The following is a 19,292-nucleotide window of genomic DNA, read 5'->3' on the forward strand; positions in this document are numbered from 1 at the left end:
AAGTTGGGACACCTGCAGGAGGGCTTAAATGTGGCACTGTCCCTTTAAAACCAGACACCTAGTCACTAACACTCAGTCACAGTTAACCTGGGGCAACCTTGACAGGGCGGGGAGGGGGGTGATGAGTGGCCACAGTGAAACAATGCAAAATCCTTCCCGACGTGGGAGAGACTTGGAAATTAATCCCCCCTCCCCAAGGAGAGGTGAGCGGCAGGTCTGTGACGCTCACAACTGAGCGTCTGGCTCCACGGTGCCTCGTGCGACCTCACTTCTGCCGGGCCCCCCGCAGGGCGCTGTGCACGCCCAGCCGCACGTCCCCCGGGGAAACACAAAGGCGGCTGCCCTGCCCTGCGCGCGCCCACACGTACCTTTCCTCCTCCATTGTGCGCAGCAGGACAGCAGCCTGCACGCCGCACGCACTCCAGCCCTCTCACAACCCTGCGGCCGCTTGCAGGCAGCGGGAGCAATCAGCGCCTGCGACTCAGCAGGGCTGCAATCTGAGCCCGGCGCTTCCCCGCGCCCGCCCCCTTCCGAGCGGCTTCCTCTCACTTGTTCCTACAGCAGCAGCTGATGCAGCAGCCACGGAGCTCCTTACCCAGAGCTCCCTGCAGCAGTTGCTACTGCTGCAGCAGCCCACTCCCTCCCCCCTTCCCTCCAAGCTTGCTAAGCTGTCTCCTGGCAACTGTGGGAGCTGTGTAGTTTACACCTCTCCAGCGGCTGCATCTTTGCACAGTGCCTCCCCCAGTCTCATTAACACCAGCCCGGGAATCTGTCAAGGGGAAGCGGGAAGGCTCTGGCTTGTCACATTCCCTCGCCCTCCAGCTGCAGGGAACCTACTTCTCAAGCAGGCACACGCTTTCCTCCATTACTTACTGCATCAAAGCGGGACAGTTACTCCACCCTTCCCTCGTAAGTCCTTGGCCTGGCCCAGTAAAGCACATAGCGGGATGACACCACTGTACTTCCCACTCAGATCTGCTGCTGTCCCTTTTAGAGACTGTAATTCACACCCTTAACATAACCCCACATGTAAAAAACAAACAGATCACACAGCTGGTCTGACTCTAATAGCTATCAAGCCATTAAAAGTGCTTTGAGCAAATCCATGGAGGACGTCCCACAGTGACATTCCTGCTTGAGGAGAGACTCCCTTACCAACAGCTGTCGAGGCCAGAAGCATTTACTCTGATCTCCTGTATATGCCACAGAATTTAGCCCCACATAACTGAGCAGATCTTTCAGAAAGTTGTCCAATCCCGATTTTAAAATTGCCACCATGAACCTTGCTAAATTGGTCCCACGTTTATTTACTCACTTCAGACTTGCACCCTATTTCCCTTCTGAATTTAGGCCTGTGGCATCTTCCGCAGCAGATCTGTCTATATATGCACTCTTTTCAGTCACACCCATCCCCTTCATAGCTGAATGCCCAGCCTGCAGGGGAGGGGACGCAGCATGGGTCTAATAAGTGACAAACTACAGAGAGCTGCTGAGTGCAACCCAGGTATCAGAGGAGCAGACATGGCTGCATTGTACCAGTGCTGTGCCTTGACCATGAGCTACAGGATTCCACCACTCTGCAAGACCCATGTGGCATCCCCCAGTCACAATCATTTTACAGGTGATTGGGCTTATCCTTTAGCTTCTGGTTTTTATAACAATACTGCGAGAAAAAAAAGCCCCAAACACTAGCAAAATGACTAAACTGCACTGATCTAGACATTTGACTAAGGATATTTGCTTTCTCATATGCTTTTCTACAGTCTTTTAAAGAACTTTACCTTGTGGGTCCATCTTCGGCGTACACACCCCTTTTTGCCACCTTGAGTAAAATTAGGATGCGTACACCAAAAATAGCCTACATCCCAACTAGGCACTACTCTCATAGTAGTGAAGAATACAGGAGCCTTTGGTGCATTATAAAAAGCTTATTATATTTGGCTATTAATGCAGAATACTGTATGATGTCTTTAAAAAGGAAGTAATGCAGCATTTAGCCCTCCCAAACTGACACGTCGTATTTATATGCATAATATACCAGGCCAAATATCCAACTTCACCATAACGAAAATACCTCTTCTGGACTCCAAGTGCAAGTCAATTCATGCCCCGAAAAATGAAGTTCAGTAAACTCTTGCTGTTTTTAACCCCAGCTAGCATAACTGCAGATGCTATGCCTCATTTTAAATTTATTAAATTTTACTAAGCTATTTTTCCTCCAAATTCTCTTTTCTGGCAATGAGTTCCAGAAAATGAATAATTAGCTCAGAAGAGTACTGACTTCATTGCTTTTTCCATTTAATCTAATCTTCTAATACAATGGAGAAAGATCATAAAGAGTGCCCCGAAGGTCATCGCTATGCCACAAAAATCTTCTAAACTATTTGCTTTCTAAATGAAATAATGCTACTCTTCAAAAATCTCATTAGACAGTTGCATTATCCTCATCCTTGTTGTTAACAGCAAATTAATTTATATTTCTACAGAGCCTTTAGCAAAAATTCTGCCAATATTATGCATCTAAACAAAATTATATCACCCCCATTCTACAATGGCAAAAATTAGGACTCCTTAGTTAAAAGACTTCGCTAAAGTCAAAGATAAAGAGTTCAGAACAGACTCAAAGCCTCTCACTATCCAGTCCTACAATTTATACAAGTTCAGCTGTCTCGACAGAGGAAAAGGAGCATAAAAACAGACCTTCACACTGGATTCACAACACCCCTGAGGATGTTTCCCATGTATTCCCTTTAAAATTACCCTTTTGAGTTAGACAATCCTCACTGAGACCTTCCTGTAAATTCCAAGCGCCCATTTAACCATATATCCCGGGCCTCTGGTATACAAGGTACTGAAAGCATAAGAGTTCAAGGCAAGCAGCAAACACTAAATGAATTTAGCAGGCCTGCCATCCATGGGCAGAATAAAGTTTATGTGCACCAAGACATGCAGATGTGCACCACCCATAGAAACACAGGCTGTCCACTTTGGATGGTTGTGGGCACTCTGCTAATCAGCTGGTGGCACCTGACTCTCTCTTGGGCAGCCACCCAAGCAATTAGCTTACCAGGAACAGAGTCCAGTCCTGCTTCCATGAAGGTCAATGGGAAAACTCCCACCCGATTGTTAGGCTAGCAAACAGCAAGCCCTTCCATCAGTGCCCAACACCAACTCCCTGAGCAGCATACATTTATTAAACAAATATCATAACAAAACACCGGCCTGTCAGCCAGAGACCAACACCAGAACTCCCACCTCAACCAGCCTGGTACCTATTAGTGAATAAAACCAACAACTCTAACACTGAACCTTGCGTTCCCTCCAATGGGAATGGCTGCCCACAGCCACAAACTGTTAAATCTCAGACAAACTACAGTTCATCAGCAGACAGCAACTCCTGGAATGGGAGAAGGTCAGCAGTCCATTGCAAGTGCTAGTAATTGTCTTTACACTTTCACAGGGGGTTTAAAACTGGTAACCTTCCTACTTGGCAATCAGCATCCTGACAAATCATGTCTAATTTTTTCCCTCTTCAATTAGGACACACATTTTGGAGTCTATAACCCCTATCTGTAACGAAATACATAAGCACACTAAAGCTGATACTGAGCTGAACTAAGATCATAAACTTTTCACAGCAGGAACCATCAGCTGAATACAACTGCTGACATCGACTGCCATGTCTCCAATTTTGGGTACGCAACTTAAGACATCTTGGATCAGATTTTCAGAGAGACTCAGTAGTGCCCAATGACTTCAACAGCAAATACAAGTGATAGGCACTTCTCAAAGTAAGGCCTAAATCTCTCAGTTTGGACACCCAGAACTCCCATAAAAAAATTCAAAGTCCTGCATCAGTGATAGGCAACCTGTGACCTGGGAGCCACATGCGGCCCATTGGGATTTCTGTGTGTAGCCTATCTTGATTATAACAATCTTGCAGCTCACTGAGAGGGAGGATCACTCATGCAACCTATTCATTACTCTAGGTTGCCCATCACTGCCCAATGACCTTACTCATTTTGAGTTGCTTAACATGTTTGGCACCTAAAGAAATAATGTCCAAAGTTGACAATTCAGATATGCTAATCTTTGTTCTCTTTCCTAAACAGAAGTAAATGATTACCAACACATGTAATATATGAATGACATCATAAAACTCAAAATAATCAGAATACCAGACAAAGGCCTGAGCAGGGCTGTTCAGAACAGGCAATTGAAAGTTTTCAGGCAAAACCAAAGGGAGCAGAAGCATTAGGTCACGTTTGTTTTAAGCTTTTGCCTTCCGTGACATATTCTCTTCACCCATTCAGCAAAGCCTTTTGGTGAACCAGCATTGTCAACACAAGCATCCAAAGATCAGTCACACTGTCCCAGACTGAGATGGAAAAGAAAGTCTCTTTAAGGAAAGCTTATTTTTTTTTAATTCTGTAACCATTGCCCTCTAGTGGTGGTTTTGGTTTTTTTTTTAAACACACTAACCGTTTTCCTTTAATTCACAAAGCCACACATTTAAAACCTTTATTTTTCCCTTGTCTGTGGCATGCTGGAACATCCCTTTATTTCTAATTTAAAAATAAAAATGTTCATGCCTTATGCTGATTAATCCCATTACAGGATTTAAAGATAACCAGAAGCCAAGATTACATCCCACCTATGAATTTTGGTGACACAAGATGGGTGAGGTAACAGCTTGTATTGGACTACCTTCTCTTAGACAAACTTTGGAGCTACACAGAGCTCTTCTTCAGGTCAGGGAATGCAAAAGACAGCTATTTGTACTGGAAATGGTGTTTGAGGCATATTGCTCACGTCCATTCCACATTAGGTGTGTGTGTTTGCCATAGGTGCCAGTGCCAGAAGTATTACCCTCCGCCGCACCCACAGGGGAGTGGTTTTGCTGACCCCTGGAGTGGCACCTTCATGGCATGATATAAAAAGCACTGCAGACTCCCCCGCCACCTTGAGGTCCTTCCTGCTGAAAACAGTCAGGAAAGAGGACAGGACATGAGCAACACACTTCAAGGAACAGGTAGCTGTCTTTTCTTCAAGTTCTTGCTCATGTCTGTTCCACGCTGGGCGACTTCAAGCAGCACCTGTGAAAGCTGGTAGGCGTTCACGGCCACGTTGTTTGTAACACAGCTCTGTTGAATCCAGCATCATCTCTGGCCTGCTCAGGGACAGTGAGACATGACCACGTGGACCAAAGACCACGTTGTCTCTGTCACTACAGATGTTTTTGGATTGGCACATGCATCAAGGCGGCTGCCAATGCTGCCCGTTCTCTGGTCAAATGAGCCCAAACAATCAGCAGTGGCAGGACCTTTGCCAGCTCGTAGCACATTTGTACGCAAGAGCTGACCTGGTTGGAAAATGTCTGCAATGAATCCTCTTCATATCAGCCAGAGAAACAGCTTTGTCAACTTGCAGGACTTCATATGGTGCAGGCTCTAGGTTAAAAAGCCAATGTCCTGTGGATGTCCAGGGCACGTAGACCTCCCCGCCTTCTGGTGTCTTGCAGGACTAACACACTAATGATTGTTAAGATACTAATACTAGAGCTATTAACAGCAACTTTATGGAGCCTCTGAATGAAGCCTGAGCCACACTAAAGCAGCAACCATTACGTGCACCATCACTGGCTGCTAGAATGAACTGAAGGTGGGTGGGGAGAGTGCATGGCACTCCTTATACCACACCACAAGGTGCCACCCTAGCAGTTGCTAGAGATGCTCCCCTGTGGACACCAGGGGGCTTAATGCACCAGACATGGCCCCATTTGAGGCACCAAGAGCACCTCCCTTTTGAAGTGCTGTTGCCTTACAGCCATTTCACCACGATGCCCCTTTTCATAAGTGCCAGTGCTCTCAGGGCAAAGTATTGACTTAAGCGTGTCTCCCTTTCTGAGCCCTGACACACCAAGGCAAAGATGTCTTCTCAAACACTTCTGAGCCCAGTGACAGGTACGTACCAATTAAAAGTACTGAAGCAGTAGTACTTACACAAGAATGTGCTGACCCAAGCCTCCAAACTTCCATGATTGTCACAAATGCTTTTGTAGACTCAAACCTTCATACCCTCTCCAGGCATTCAAAGTATGCAGGTTCCAGTTCACACCGACATAGGTTCCCCAAGAGCTTACTCACTTTGTGAAAAATCCTAAATTCTTTAAGATGTGTCCCCCCCATAGGTGCTCAAAGTCAGGTGTGCTCTCATCCCATGCACCTTTAAATCAGATTTTTAGTAGCAGTGCCCTTTTGGCCTACACATGCACATTTCCTTATGCACCACCCCTAGACTATAAAGGGCTGGGCAGGCAAACTGTTCCCAGTTGTTTACTGCAAAGTCCCCACCAGAAACTCGGAGGAAAAGGACGGTAGGTAGCAGAGCACCCACAGGGACACATCACAAAAAACATCAGTTACTGCCCAAGGGGAGCTTTCGTGGGACAGACTCACTTCTTCAGACCATAGCCAGACCAGAACAGACTCAATATTTAAGGCACAGAGAACCAAAAACACTAAGCAAAGAGGACAAATCAGAAAGAGATAATCAAGATGATTATCCTTTTTATCCTTGCTGTTTTTGGTTCTCTGTGCCTTAAATATCGAGTCTGTTCTGGTCTGGCTATGGTCTGAAGAAGTGGGTCTGTCCCACGAAAGCTCACCTAATAAACCATTTTGCTAGTCTTTAAAGTGCTACTTGACTGCTTTTTGTTTTGATAGTGTATAGACTAGCACAGCTTCCTCTTTGTTCCTGCCCAAGGGGAGAACAAGCGCAACATCTTTGGACATGGCAGACTCACTCTTTTCCACTTGCAGAAATGTCTCACGCAATCTCTCTTACTCTTCGTATCCCCTGAGAACCAGTCTATTCTAGTCCCTGGAGCCATCTAGGTGCTATGCTTTGAGTCAGAAGTATCTTCTGACTGAGATGAAGAGTGCAGCTGGCCTCCTGGGAAGGAAGAGAAATGGATGGAAGGTTGATCACCTGAGAGACAGCAAGCTGAATCAGGTAGAGGATACTGTATCTGCCTGGTCCACACTGGGACTATCAATGTAAATTCTGGCTTTGTCGTACTGGTTCTTGATTATCTTCACGCATACAGGAAGTCTTGTCCATGAAACAAGGATGGTATCTGCCAAACAGAGGGGTAATTACATAGGAGGGGAAAGTCCTCCTCCCCACAGGAGAAAGGAATTCACAGAAAGCCATACTACATAATTAATTAAGACAACTTAAGAAACAGCAACAAAAAGGGCAACTAGTCTAAAACTTTGAAAGTAAAGTAAACTAACATTTTGTCACAGGCTGAAACTGCTGAAAAGAAACTGAGCCTGACTCACCCATGTCAGCCCTATTGAGCCTCAGACCACGGCATTAGGAAGCGTAAGGAGCATACACAGGCCAAACAAGCACTACCATCAAAAAACTTGATTAAATAATGCAAAGTGTTAATGCACCAGTAGTGGAAAACCCATTGGAATGCTACTCAAAGAAGCTATCCAAGTTTTAGGCCCCACTACAAGCCACAGAACTCCAACTGAACTCCACTGGTGCCTAAATTCACCAGGCTCCTATGTTTCTGCCTCTAGGTTGTGCATACTGCTCATCATCATCAATAACCGTGGGCTCAGCACCTGTTGGTGTCTGATGCCTCTATTTCCTTCCATCTTTTCCTGTCCAGTGCAGAGTGGCTTAGTTTCTGTACATAAGCTCCGCACCAAGCTACTACATCATCTATCCATTCTCTGTGGGGTCTGCTGCCTCTCCTGTTCGAGCCATCCATTATGCCAAATGTGCATACTTCTGCCTCACTTTAAGTATCTGCTCAACTTTCTTCCACCTTAGCCCCAAAATGATCTACGAAACCAGGGAAGACTGGGGTTCATCTTCCTATGCCACACAAGAGACCCAATGTAGTTGGCAACCTTAGAATGGAACATGGGAGATGACTCACCTTGGCAGTCACAGTCAGAGGGAAATCAACCAGCTTGGGTAGCCTGAACTGGTCTCAAGGGAGACTGCAGACTAAAGTGCTATTTTTCCCACTTTCCTTGCCATGTGTATTTTTAGGGTCCTACACAATTCAGTCAATTTTGATCAGTTATACCATCACAGGATTTTAAAAACAAAATTTCATCATTTCAAATATTTAACTGAAATTTCAGTTTTGTAACTGTATGGGTTACAGTTCTGATCCAACCTGGCAAGCAGCAGCACAAAATTAAGGGTGGCATAGTTTGCTATTGCCAGCCTTACTTCTGTGCTGCTGCTCAGGTGCTGTTTTCAGAGCTAGGCATCTGGCCATCAGACACCAACCACAGTAAGGCCTCCCAGTTCTGAAGGCAGTGCATGGGTGGCAATACGGCAATCCCATCACAATAACTTTGCAAAACCCCTACACTCATGACTCTTTGGTATCAGACCCCCAATTTGAGAAACAGTGATCACCAGTGAAATCTGTATTGTATCATTACATAAGAGCCCAGATTTCATGGTCCTGAACACATTTTTGGCCATGAGCTTTGATCCATGACCTTTGATCATTTTCACAATTGCCGATTACTTAACAGGCCCCATGGGAGAACAGATATTTAAACATGCAATTTTCAACATTTACACATGTAACACGCATCAAGCTTGAATACCTCATAAAGAGCTTGGTAAATTTTAAGTCACTGCTGTTTAGTTTTATTACCCATCTATATATGCATCACAGAAAAGTTATATAGTCAGAATTTGAAAGGTAACAGCTGGACAATTCAGAACAGATGGCATTAGTCAAAACCAAGCTTGATAGCTAGGTTTTCAAAGCTAAAGAGCTTTGGACTTGCCTACTTGGATGTCTGACAATCTGAGAATGTATCTAGTTCTGAGCTTTGCGTGTCCCTGGGGAAGGCAGTAAAAGCTGATCATACGGGTTGTCTACACCTGATTTCTAGTATAAAATTCCAGTTTACACTACCACCAGATCAACTGCACCAGTTGATGTGAAACATTAAGATGCTACCACAGCTGCGTTTAGTACAGCTCTCACCTGGCATCCCAACTACAGGTAGCACCTACACGAATCCCCTCTCCCCCAACCACCCCTAAAAATCCTTACTTTAGGTACAGCCTAAATATCTATGTTCAGTATTGTACCAAAGCAGGATTAAAGCTGGTAATTGCTAGGTAAAAAAGGGATGACAACCTGTCTTGATATCTGGCCAAACTACAAATATTATCCAATCTCCTACAGCAGAGGTGTGCAAAGCGGGGGGCAAGCCCGCACAGGGGGGAGTGAAATTTCTTATGGGGGCACATAATCGCCTGCTGGATCACAAGCTCATCCATCTCATTAAAAATGTTGAAATGTTATTATGTATGTGTATTCATTTATACACTTAAACAAAATATTTATATTCTACATATTTTCTTACACCTGCACAAAGGGGTTTCTGAACATAAAACTGAAATTTCTAACAGTTTGGATTACATTAAACAAGTTGGAAGGCCCTGCTAATTGCAGAGATGAAAAGTGGGGCCCAATGTAAAGTTTGCTCACCCTGTTTTACAGTTCTTGCTCTTTTAGTACCCCACTACACTCCTCTCCCCCTTCCTCCATTAAACGGTTTGGACATTTGAGAGAGGGGATTAAATGGCTCTCAGGATTGTACAACTAGCCGAGATCAGTTCAATACCAAGTGTAGCTTTCCTCTGTTTATAAACTAAGAAAATTTTATAAGAATTCTTGGAGCAGAAAGATATTAAAATAGGAGTTGGATTGCCAAGCGAATCTTAGAAATTGGTATTTGACTGCCTTGGCTCTTTCAGAAATCCCAGCATAGACCATACAAAAGTGCCAGAAAACTCTCAGCTACAGCCTCTCATTTCCTCACTTAAATATATACCTACACCAGAAAGGGCAAAATGTAATTAGTAACAGCCTTTACGTAACATGCTATTGTAGTAGATATGTATATACTGATTACAAATAAGCACATTTCTGGAGTGTTTCAAAAATGAGTAGTAAATGCTATAAAATATAAAGCTCAAATGATGGTCATTAGGTGGGTTTTTAACTTCAACATTAGTGCATTATGTACCATATTGTATTTTAAAGTAAACATGAGAACAAAATCCTCTTATTCTCTATACACAGAATGCTCAACAAGGCAACTAATCAAGGTATTTCAAAGTTATATATCATTTAACAGAAGGAACCATGCAGTAAGGTAAATTAACCCATTTCACTATATACTCTAGTTAGTTAGGGAAAGAACTGAATGTTTTGGGCAAGCTTTCAGCCAAAGACAACAGGTTGACCCAGTGACCTTTTTATATACACAAAAATTTAACCTAAATACCTAATTCTAGCATTACTTTTCCATAAGAAAATCATCACTTAAGATTCTCTAGCTAGCTATACCACATGAAATTTATTCAGATTAGTTAATAAACTTCTATCAAAAAAACAGAATGGACACTACCTTGAGGAAAATTTATGGGTGAGCTGGTACAAGTGAAGCAAATGTTTTGTACAAGTACACTGTGATTGCGAACACATCTTTCCACCAAAATACTGTTTACTGCTCTCCGTCACGCACATGAGAGCACTACAATTTCATGAAGTGTATTATTTACAATCAGAATAGTTTAAAGCAAAAATATCAGAGTTTGGAAAACCTCATTCTTAAATATTTAGGAACAAGATCTCCCTGAATTTCCAGACTTCAGTAGGAGTTTGGATCTTCAGTACACCCAATATCAGACTAGAAATGCACTTAAAGCATGATAATGGTACCAGATAATTGGCAGCCATGATTAATCTGAGCACTGATCTAAGGCTATGCTAAAAAAATGCACTGAAGACCCATTATCAAAACACCACAAATAGTGGTGCTCCAAATAACAGATGGGGATGAAGGTTAATTCCATTTGGAATGAACTGTTTTAAGAGGGTTAAATTATCATTTCAACCTAATTTTAATGCCACCATAGGCACAGACAAGCTCAAACAGTTCAATTCGTCATCTTAATACTGTTCCACAGTGCACATTGGTGGCCTTTTGACACTTTCCAGAATACACTCTGAAGTACTTACCAAGAGCACTGCCACTGAAACCATGCAGGACAGATTAGAGGAAGAAAACCTAAAATGCCTCAATCACCACAATGGCTGCCCTGTATGCACTGAAAAGTTTATTCAATGCCCAAGCATGCCCATAAGACTTGTCCAATTAAATACACTACATGGAGTGCTAGGGTGTGTAGGAGGAGCCAGAAGAGATTATATTTTTAAAATGTGTACTTTGGCTCTGTATCATAACTGTAAAAGATCAGTGAACTGCAGAATTTGTGAAGTAATCAGAGGGCAGTGCATCACCCACATTAACTACTGAAAAAAAAAAAGCTAGTCATGAACTGCCTGTCACCTTACATGCAAGAGAAAAACTGTTACAGTAATTTATAGGGATTATATATTAAAATATTGAAGTGTGTATTTAAAAACCCTATCAAACAGTTGTCACTATCTAAGACAGTTCCACAAACAGAGCTTTAAATAAGACAACTAGTAAGTCACAAATATTTTAAGCTAATGGATCAAGTGCTGTTCAATTTTTTCACCTGAAGAGAATTCTAAAGTTATGTACAAGTTAAAGCAACCTAATGTATATATAAAAAAAACCTTAACACTTGCTTATCTTATAAGTAAAATCTTTAACTGAATTATGCCTTTTACTTTTTGTACTTCTATTTACTTTTGAAAGCAGAAGTTAGTTTCACTTTCTCTTTCTCATGCACAAGCCTAACACAATGTTGTCTATTTGCAGCCAACAAAAAAAGCTTAAACCTCAAACATCAAATGTTATTTAAAGCAAATATTAAACTATAGCAAACTAAGGCCACTATTTCTGAATGAGCATATTGTTTAATACACTAACACGCCCGTTAATTCATTTTACCATTTTCTTTAACTTCCCCAGACATACCCACAAGAGAAACAAAGAAACTACAGGCTGAACCTCTCTAGTCTGGCACCAGGACCTGACCTGTGCCAAACAAGAGAATTTGCAGAACCACAAAGTTCAATATTGTCTACCACATTACGACCACTTCCACTGTTTACTTGGCTCTTGGAAAACATTAAGGGCTAAATTACAGCTAAACAGCACAGCACACAGAGCCAGGAACAGCAGCTTGAAACAAACTTTATAGGACCGCAAGAAACTTGGCCACACCCCACAATAAATGGTCATCCAGCTAACTAAACTCATGCCAGATTACAGATTTTGCCCAACAGGAGGGTTTTGGATTAGAGAGGTTCAGCCTGTAACAAGTGTAATCAAATGCACAAAAAAACAAAACTTATTTCTTCCCCAACTAATCCATAAAGTACTTGTATCAGTGGGTGAAGTATTTTCACACGGATGCATGATTTAAGAGGGGATCCTTTTAATAGACCACAGCATTTTCTGATTAGTCTTTAAATCAGATGGGTATGTTCTTATAAAGTCATACTAATAAAACTCCTGTTCACCTGAGCCTCAGACCACCCGGTCCTTTGCAACAATGCTCTGGTTCCCTTGAGCAGCAGTCACAATAGAGCAACCATAAACTATTGGAGAGATTCTCCACAGAACAATTCTTACAAGAAATTGTGAAACATTAACAAGTTGTAAGAATTGAGAATCCTTCATGACAAGTCAAGGATCTTCCTTATAATATAGATGCTATTTCTGGGGATTTCACACCCGTAGAACCACGGAATGACAAATGCCAGAGAGCGCGAAATAGTAATTTCCTATTGCATGTGTTTTTACTACAAGCAAGTTACCACACAAATTATGTAAGCATATTGTAGTTACAGAATTATATGTGAAGCACTTGCCTATCTGAATCAGATGACCAGTCTGGACTACATAAACAGTTTGAACTGTCTCCCAAAACAAGGTTCTTGCTCGCTATGCTTAAACAAAATCACTTTGTAAGGGACAGGACTGAACGTGATTTAACTGTCTTCCCAAGCCCAACTGCACAGTGTACAACTGTGCTTGTGGGTGGCCCACCCTCGCAACCTCTGCAAACTTCTAGAGTGCAGAGGAGGTAAAAGAAGCCAGTTTAAAGATCTCAATAAAGCCAAACCAAACGTCTTTATTGCAAAGGACATCTGGCAAAACAAATTAAATGTAATATGGTATTTTGCAAAACCTTGAACTTACACGACTCTACTTTGTGCTTAAACTACATAGCTGGTTCAGGACAGAAATTTCTGAAGCCAAATGTGCATTATAATTGCAAGCCAGATTAATACCTATTTACTAAGCAAAAAGGCCTAAACATTTCACAGTTTAAGAGCCTCAAGTTTACTTACTGATCAAGGCCTAGAAAAGCCTCCATTTTGAAAGGATAGACCCACTCCAAATAAATTTAGTTTAGGCTTTGTTTAAAATGAAAGTTACACCAGTTTGGTTTTAAAAAGTTACACTTTTAAAATAAGCTAGTTCAACTGAAAAACTGAAGCTCATTTAACATGAAATCAGGTTTATTATAATTCATCAACTGAGCTTTCGGTTTAGCATAATTCCAACTGAAGTTGTCCATGAAGTCTTTTACATTGATTTTTAAAGTATCTGAAAGTTAGGCTTTATTTGGGTGCAGTTCTCATGGGTTTGTAAAGTGCTTTACTACTTGCACTTAAGACAATGGTAGGATTTGCCATTAACTACAATGGAAGCAGGCTCAAACCCATAGAATTCAGTGACAGCAAGCAATATGGTTAAACATTAATTTTTTAGAAACCTGGAATCAAAGTGATTTTACCATTTTTAATCCATACCCCATATCATACATACTCTCACTCAAGCACGTAAGGAATTCAATTCTTTATTTGTGATATCCATAAACCCATAAACGATGCTATTCTATATTTCTATCCAGGAAGGTAGATTTCCCCTATAACATTATGGTTTTTTTTTTTCCAAATAAACAACAAACTTTAATTCTATTGCGTGAAAGGGCTACAAATATACATTTGTTGATCAAGCAGACTACACAAATATTTTGCTTTACAACTGGCACCTATGTTACCGGTACACTTAGCTGGCTCATTTGTCATAGCACTTTGCCCAAACAGTTTAGATTATCACTTCTCTTCAAGGATGGGCAGTTGTAAAAGTTTTAGAAATGTACTGAAGCAGATATTTCAAATCCATTTATGTTTCAGTCAATATGTAGAGCCCATCTTTAGTCACATGCAGATTTGATTTTTATTTCAGTCTACACCAATCATTTAACAGCATGACACCTTTCAAAAAAACCTAGTAAGAGTTGTTAGCGAACAATTTTGCCTCTGTTGCAATGAAGCCTACAGCAGTGGTTCTGCCATTCTGCCAGTAGATGGTGTGGCAAAGGATTCTTGGGGAACTTTAACGAAGGACAATAGTTCAGATCAAGTGAAAAAAGTCTGTTTTTAACCTGGTACTATGAAAACAAGTAGGCATTTAATTGAAGGAATAAATGTTGACCCTTTCCTGTAACGATTCATTTACAGACAAGCCAATAAGAGGATCTGAAACTAAGCAATCAGAAATTTTGAACATTTTATATGAATGAAGCACATGCTTAACACAAACTATTTCTTTAGAACTACACAATACATACGATGATGGAAAAGTCCTATAGAAAATATTGACCAACCATGTCAGCATATCAAACTGCCTAGTACAAGATGGTGGAGGCACACAAACTGCAAACGTGAAAATGAATATTTAAAAAACAGACCACATCCACCAATTACTACTTCAAAAATTTGTCCATAAAGTGTTTGAAAACCAATAAATCCACTAATAGGACAGCAAAAATAGCAAATTAGGACCTTTACCGGCAATAATGTCTCTAAATACAGAGAATTAAAAGCAGAGAAATACTTGCTTCAAACCCAGAAAAGCCTTAAACCGTACGGAATGGATCCTAGGAAAAAAGTTAGACATGTAAAGGTCAATGAACACAATGATTTATTTAAAAAATAAAAACGTAAAAACGATTTTTTTCTCCTTTACAGAAATGTTAATTTCAGTCATGGGATCCAAGTAGATTTTGTAGGGGAAAAATGTAGTAGCCAGGTATCAAGTCCTTACAACAAAGTAAATTCCCCCCCCCCGTCTCCCTCCCCTCTTTTTACTTCAGAATCAGCAAGACATTTCCCACCCACCCCCACCCCAAAAAACAAAAATTAAAACAAGACATTTTCATTGCTAGTATAAAAACGACCAAGGTCCAAGTAATAATAAAAAAATAGAGTCCATCAATGACTGTAACACAAAGTATGTGTGTGTGGGGCCCAGTCCATCTTCAGAGAGAAAGAAGTGGCACAGGCAGAGCACCCCCCAGAGGGCATTTAGGAGCTGCTCCCACAGCAAGGGAGGCATTTACTAGGAACTGCCCTTAGGCGAATGTGGGGAGAAACCATTAGAAGCTGCCCCTAACAAAGGGAGGGCTCTCCATGCCATCCCCGATGGGTATGGGCGCCCCGGTTAGAAGGAGCTGCCCCCATACCCTCCCCCACCATAGCCTCCTCTGTACGGTCCACTGTTACTGCGCCCTCCCCAACTCCCACCCCCTCCGCCGCCTCCTCCGCCGCTCTTCATGGGGCCGTAGGAGGACTGGTGTTGGCTGTAGCTGCCGAACCCGCCGTACCCGTTGCCATAATCTCCGCCTCCACCGCCTCCTCCATAAGAGCCGCTGCCGTAAGATCCGTAACCGCCGCCTCCACCATAGCCTCCGTAGCTATTATAGCCGCCGCCTCCTCCTTTAGACAGCCCGTTGTGATCCCGGTTGCCGGATCCACCGCCGCCCCGTCCTCGTCCTCCTCCCCTGCCGCCCCGAGAAGGCCTCGAGGAGCCGCCGCCTCCGCCACCCGATTGGATGTCCTCCTTGGGCACGGCCTTCTTGACCTCCACGCGGTGGCCCTGGATGGGATGGAACTTAACCACCGCGGCCTTGTCGGCGGCGTCGTGGTTCTGGAAATAGACGAAGCCGAAGCCGCGCTTCTTGCCGCTCTGTTTGTCGGCGATGATCTCGGCCTTCTCCACCGGGCCGAACTGGCTGAAGTGCTGGACCAGGTCCCCCTCGCCCACGTCCCCCTTTAAGCCGCCCACGAAGAGCTTCTTCACTTTAGCGTGGGCGCCTGGCCGGGCCGAGTCCTCCCGGGACACGGCCCGCTTCAGCTCGACCGCATTGCCGTCCACGGCGTGGGGGGAGGCGGCCATGGCGGCGTCGGCCTCCTCCACCGCCGAGTAGGTGACGAAGCCGAAGCATCGGGAGCGCTTGGTTTGCGGGTTGAGTACGACCACGCAGTCGGTGAGGGTGCCGTAGGCCTCGAAGTGCTCCCGTAGCCCGGCCTCGGTGGTCTGCACGTTCAGGCCGCCGATGAACAGCTTGCACAGCTGCGAATTCTCCATGCTGCCGCCGCCGCCGGGGCTGCGCCTGGGCCTGGCGCCGAGACTCCTCCTCCTTTTGGGGGGCAGGTCTGGTCTCTTCCACGTTCAACGAGCACCGCAACTTCCAGACAGCAGCAGCTGCTGCGCCTCCTCCTTGGCTTGGCCTCGCTTTGCCAGCGACCCGGTCGCCGCTGGTACCACAGAAGAGAGGCCTGGGGGTGGGGGAGCACACCGACACGCACAAAATGGCGGCTGCTACTTCTCAGACGCTCGGCCGGCAACTGGTGCTCACACAAAGGGGACGCTGGGAGCCCCGCCCGCCGTGCTTCCAGAGCACCCGCCCTCAGCCCACTCTGAGCCAATAGAAAGGCGCAGCAGCCGACGTGAACAAGTCATTCATGAGAAGGCTGTGCTTCAAGAGCGATTGATGTCTTCCGGAACCAATCGGATTATGCGACCTCCGCCGCGCGTAGGCAAGAAGGAAGGAGAGGCAGGGAGTGTATTAAATAACTGACGATCCAGAAAGCCAATCGAATTCCTCTATAGCCGCGGGTGCAGAGGCGGGTCTAATCAAGAGTCGACTAATAGGATTTCGGCAGCCTAGACTCGCGCCGAGAGGAGAGGAGGAGGGAGGGACTGCGTTGAGGCTGTGCTAATGCGTCAATCCCCGCGGACGCGAGCCAATAGGTCTTCTCCTTCCCAGCCGCGCGCTTTGCCCCTAACAGCTCCGCCCCCGCCGATGGGGGAAGGGCGGTGCGTCGCTCTTCGGGCAGGCCGCGCGGGAGCGTTTGAAAAGCTGACCGTTAGGAAGCAGTTTCAGTCAGGGTCCCGCTCCGCTCCCCCTCCCCGATGCAGTGTGAGAGAGGCTGCAACTCTCCCCCCTTCCCCCCAGCACGGACATGACCCTTTCCAAGCATCTCACTACGCCCGCCCCTACCCTGAGGTACTGACTCCCTTCAGGCCTCCCTGCTCCAGGGAGAGCGGCCACGCCCGCTTCCTGCCTCGCTCCATGGCACTGGGCCTGGCGGCAGCGGGTCAGGAAGACAGCCAGGCTGCAGTGGAGGCTCCTAAGGGAAGCCCTCAGCACTGTCCCGTGGGGTCTGTTGCATGCCCTTGCTGCCAGCACACCATGGGAGCCCAGCCCTCTTGCTGAACAGTGACTCAGCTAGCACTGCTGGCTATGGGGTCGAGGAGGGAGGATGAGAAGGTTCACCCCTGCCTAAGCGTGACTGTACCCCTGGCACTCACTGTTCACCCATCCCATTGCTCAGCCCCATTCTCCTCCCAGACAGCAGAGTCCAGCCAGCTTTTCCTAGGAGCCAGTTGCAGCTCACGCACCGGGGCAGGAGGATGGACACATTCACATCTCTGCTGCTGCTGGGGTTTAGGGCCCTGGCTCCACTGCAGAGGAGTAGGGAAAACAACTGCTGAAATAGGGATGTAGTAATTTTTTATAGTAGAGGTGCTGAGAGTCTGTGAATTCAACTGTAATCCTACTATCTAATGCTAGGAGCTGGGGTGCTGAGGAGCCAAGAACAAGGGGGAACATAGCTTATGGGGATTCAGTGCACATTTGCAAGCCCCTTTCTTTAGAGTAGTGGGAATCTGCTTCAGGAGTTATGATCCTTTGCTGGCCAGCTTACATCTTCGAGGGAGCTTTGTCACGCTGTGAAGCAACCTCACAATTAATTTATCAACATTTTTGGTTTGAGATTTTGCTCCTTCCTTCCCTCAGGGTTGTGCTTTCCTACAATTATTTATACTAAATGTGTATTACTCATTTTGGTGCGGCAGTAGTGAGTCCAGCCTATCAGGTAAGGGGAGCAGTAAGGATACATCTGTTCTTGGACAAACTTCCAATAGTGGAATGAATAAACATTAGAGCACCACAAACCTGAAGAACAACTATGCTGGGAAATTAAATGTGAGGTTAAGGAGGTTGCCCTGCAGCTTCGCAAGGTGTCACCGATGTAAGTGTGCCACCACGGGATCATAATCTCCCAAAGTGAGTCCCACGAACCAAAAGAAGGGGGCTTGTAAATATTGCAGTGAATTACAGAGGATAGTAAAAGACACTCCCTCACCCACCTTGTCTTTTGCATTTTTAAACATTTTTTTCTTTTCACAGCTCTTCTCCCTTCCACTGTTTTATTTCATTCTTAGTCTTCCTTTTCATGGGTCTTCTTAGCCCTTTACATTCACTCTCACTTCCTTGTCATGTGTTGTGTATAATGCTGCTGTAGAGGTGTCAATCCCAGGATGCAACAACAACTTTTTTTTTGGGACCACCTTCTATTGGTGAGGGAACAGCTTTGGAGCTTAGAGGATGCGCTTCTTTCCCTTTCATATATTAGTTCCCCACACCCCATTCTTTTTGTTCTTCCTGCCACTGTTTCCCTCCCCAAGTTTCCAATCTAGTCCATACCCTTCCCTTATTTTCCACTGTTTTCCCTTATTTGTTTTAGTTAGTTCACAACAACTCCAAGCAGCAGGCACTTTATTTAGTCAAATAGCAACATGCAAGAACATACAAATATTTTGACCCAATTAACAGTGGTATCCATCTACTTCTGGTTTTTACATGGAAATTGCTCAGCGGAATCTTGATGCCTGGCGGTGATTAACAATTTTTATCCATGGAACAGGACAGGGTTAGGCTGGCCTCAGAGCAGCTTGTGAAGCAGCAGGCTGTTGTTCTGGTGTTATCTTTGAAGCTGAGAAAAGCAGAGAAAACAAAATTTCCATCATAATTTTCAGGTGACTGAGGCTCAAGGCTTTCAGATTCTCATATTAATTTCACAATACTTTTTCACTTGCTTCCTACACTCTCTCTAGTCTCTTACCTATCTAGTACCGCCTAATTCT

At 44.4% G+C, this 19,292-nt stretch overlaps 2 protein-coding genes across 4 annotated transcripts in view; both read right to left on the reverse strand.

Moving 5' to 3' along the window:
- Positions 1-19,292, reverse strand: part of KLHL3 (kelch like family member 3) — a 207,913-nt gene that overhangs the window by 116,861 nt on the left and 71,760 nt on the right. For 2 of the 3 annotated variants that reach the window (XR_012647666.1, XM_075010018.1), the window contains exon 1: positions 369-483. The exons of the other annotated variant lie outside the window; for it this stretch is intronic. Coding sequence is in view for 1 of the 2 variants with exons in the window: in XM_075010018.1 (XP_074866119.1) it covers positions 369-382 (14 nt within the window). In the remaining variant the exon portion in view is untranslated. Of the gene's footprint in view, positions 1-368; positions 484-19,292 lie in introns of those variants that run through there. 3 annotated transcript variants of the gene reach the window in all.
- On the reverse strand, positions 13,956-16,918 carry HNRNPA0 (heterogeneous nuclear ribonucleoprotein A0). The gene has a single exon (XM_075010023.1). The coding sequence runs from the start codon at positions 16,446-16,448 to the stop codon at positions 15,522-15,524; it is 927 nt and encodes a 308-aa protein (XP_074866124.1). The 5' UTR covers positions 16,449-16,918; the 3' UTR covers positions 13,956-15,521.

The sequence above is a fragment of the Carettochelys insculpta genome, chromosome 15 (genome assembly GCF_033958435.1).
Source record: "Carettochelys insculpta isolate YL-2023 chromosome 15, ASM3395843v1, whole genome shotgun sequence".
NCBI classification, from domain to species: domain Eukaryota; kingdom Metazoa; phylum Chordata; order Testudines; family Carettochelyidae; genus Carettochelys; species Carettochelys insculpta.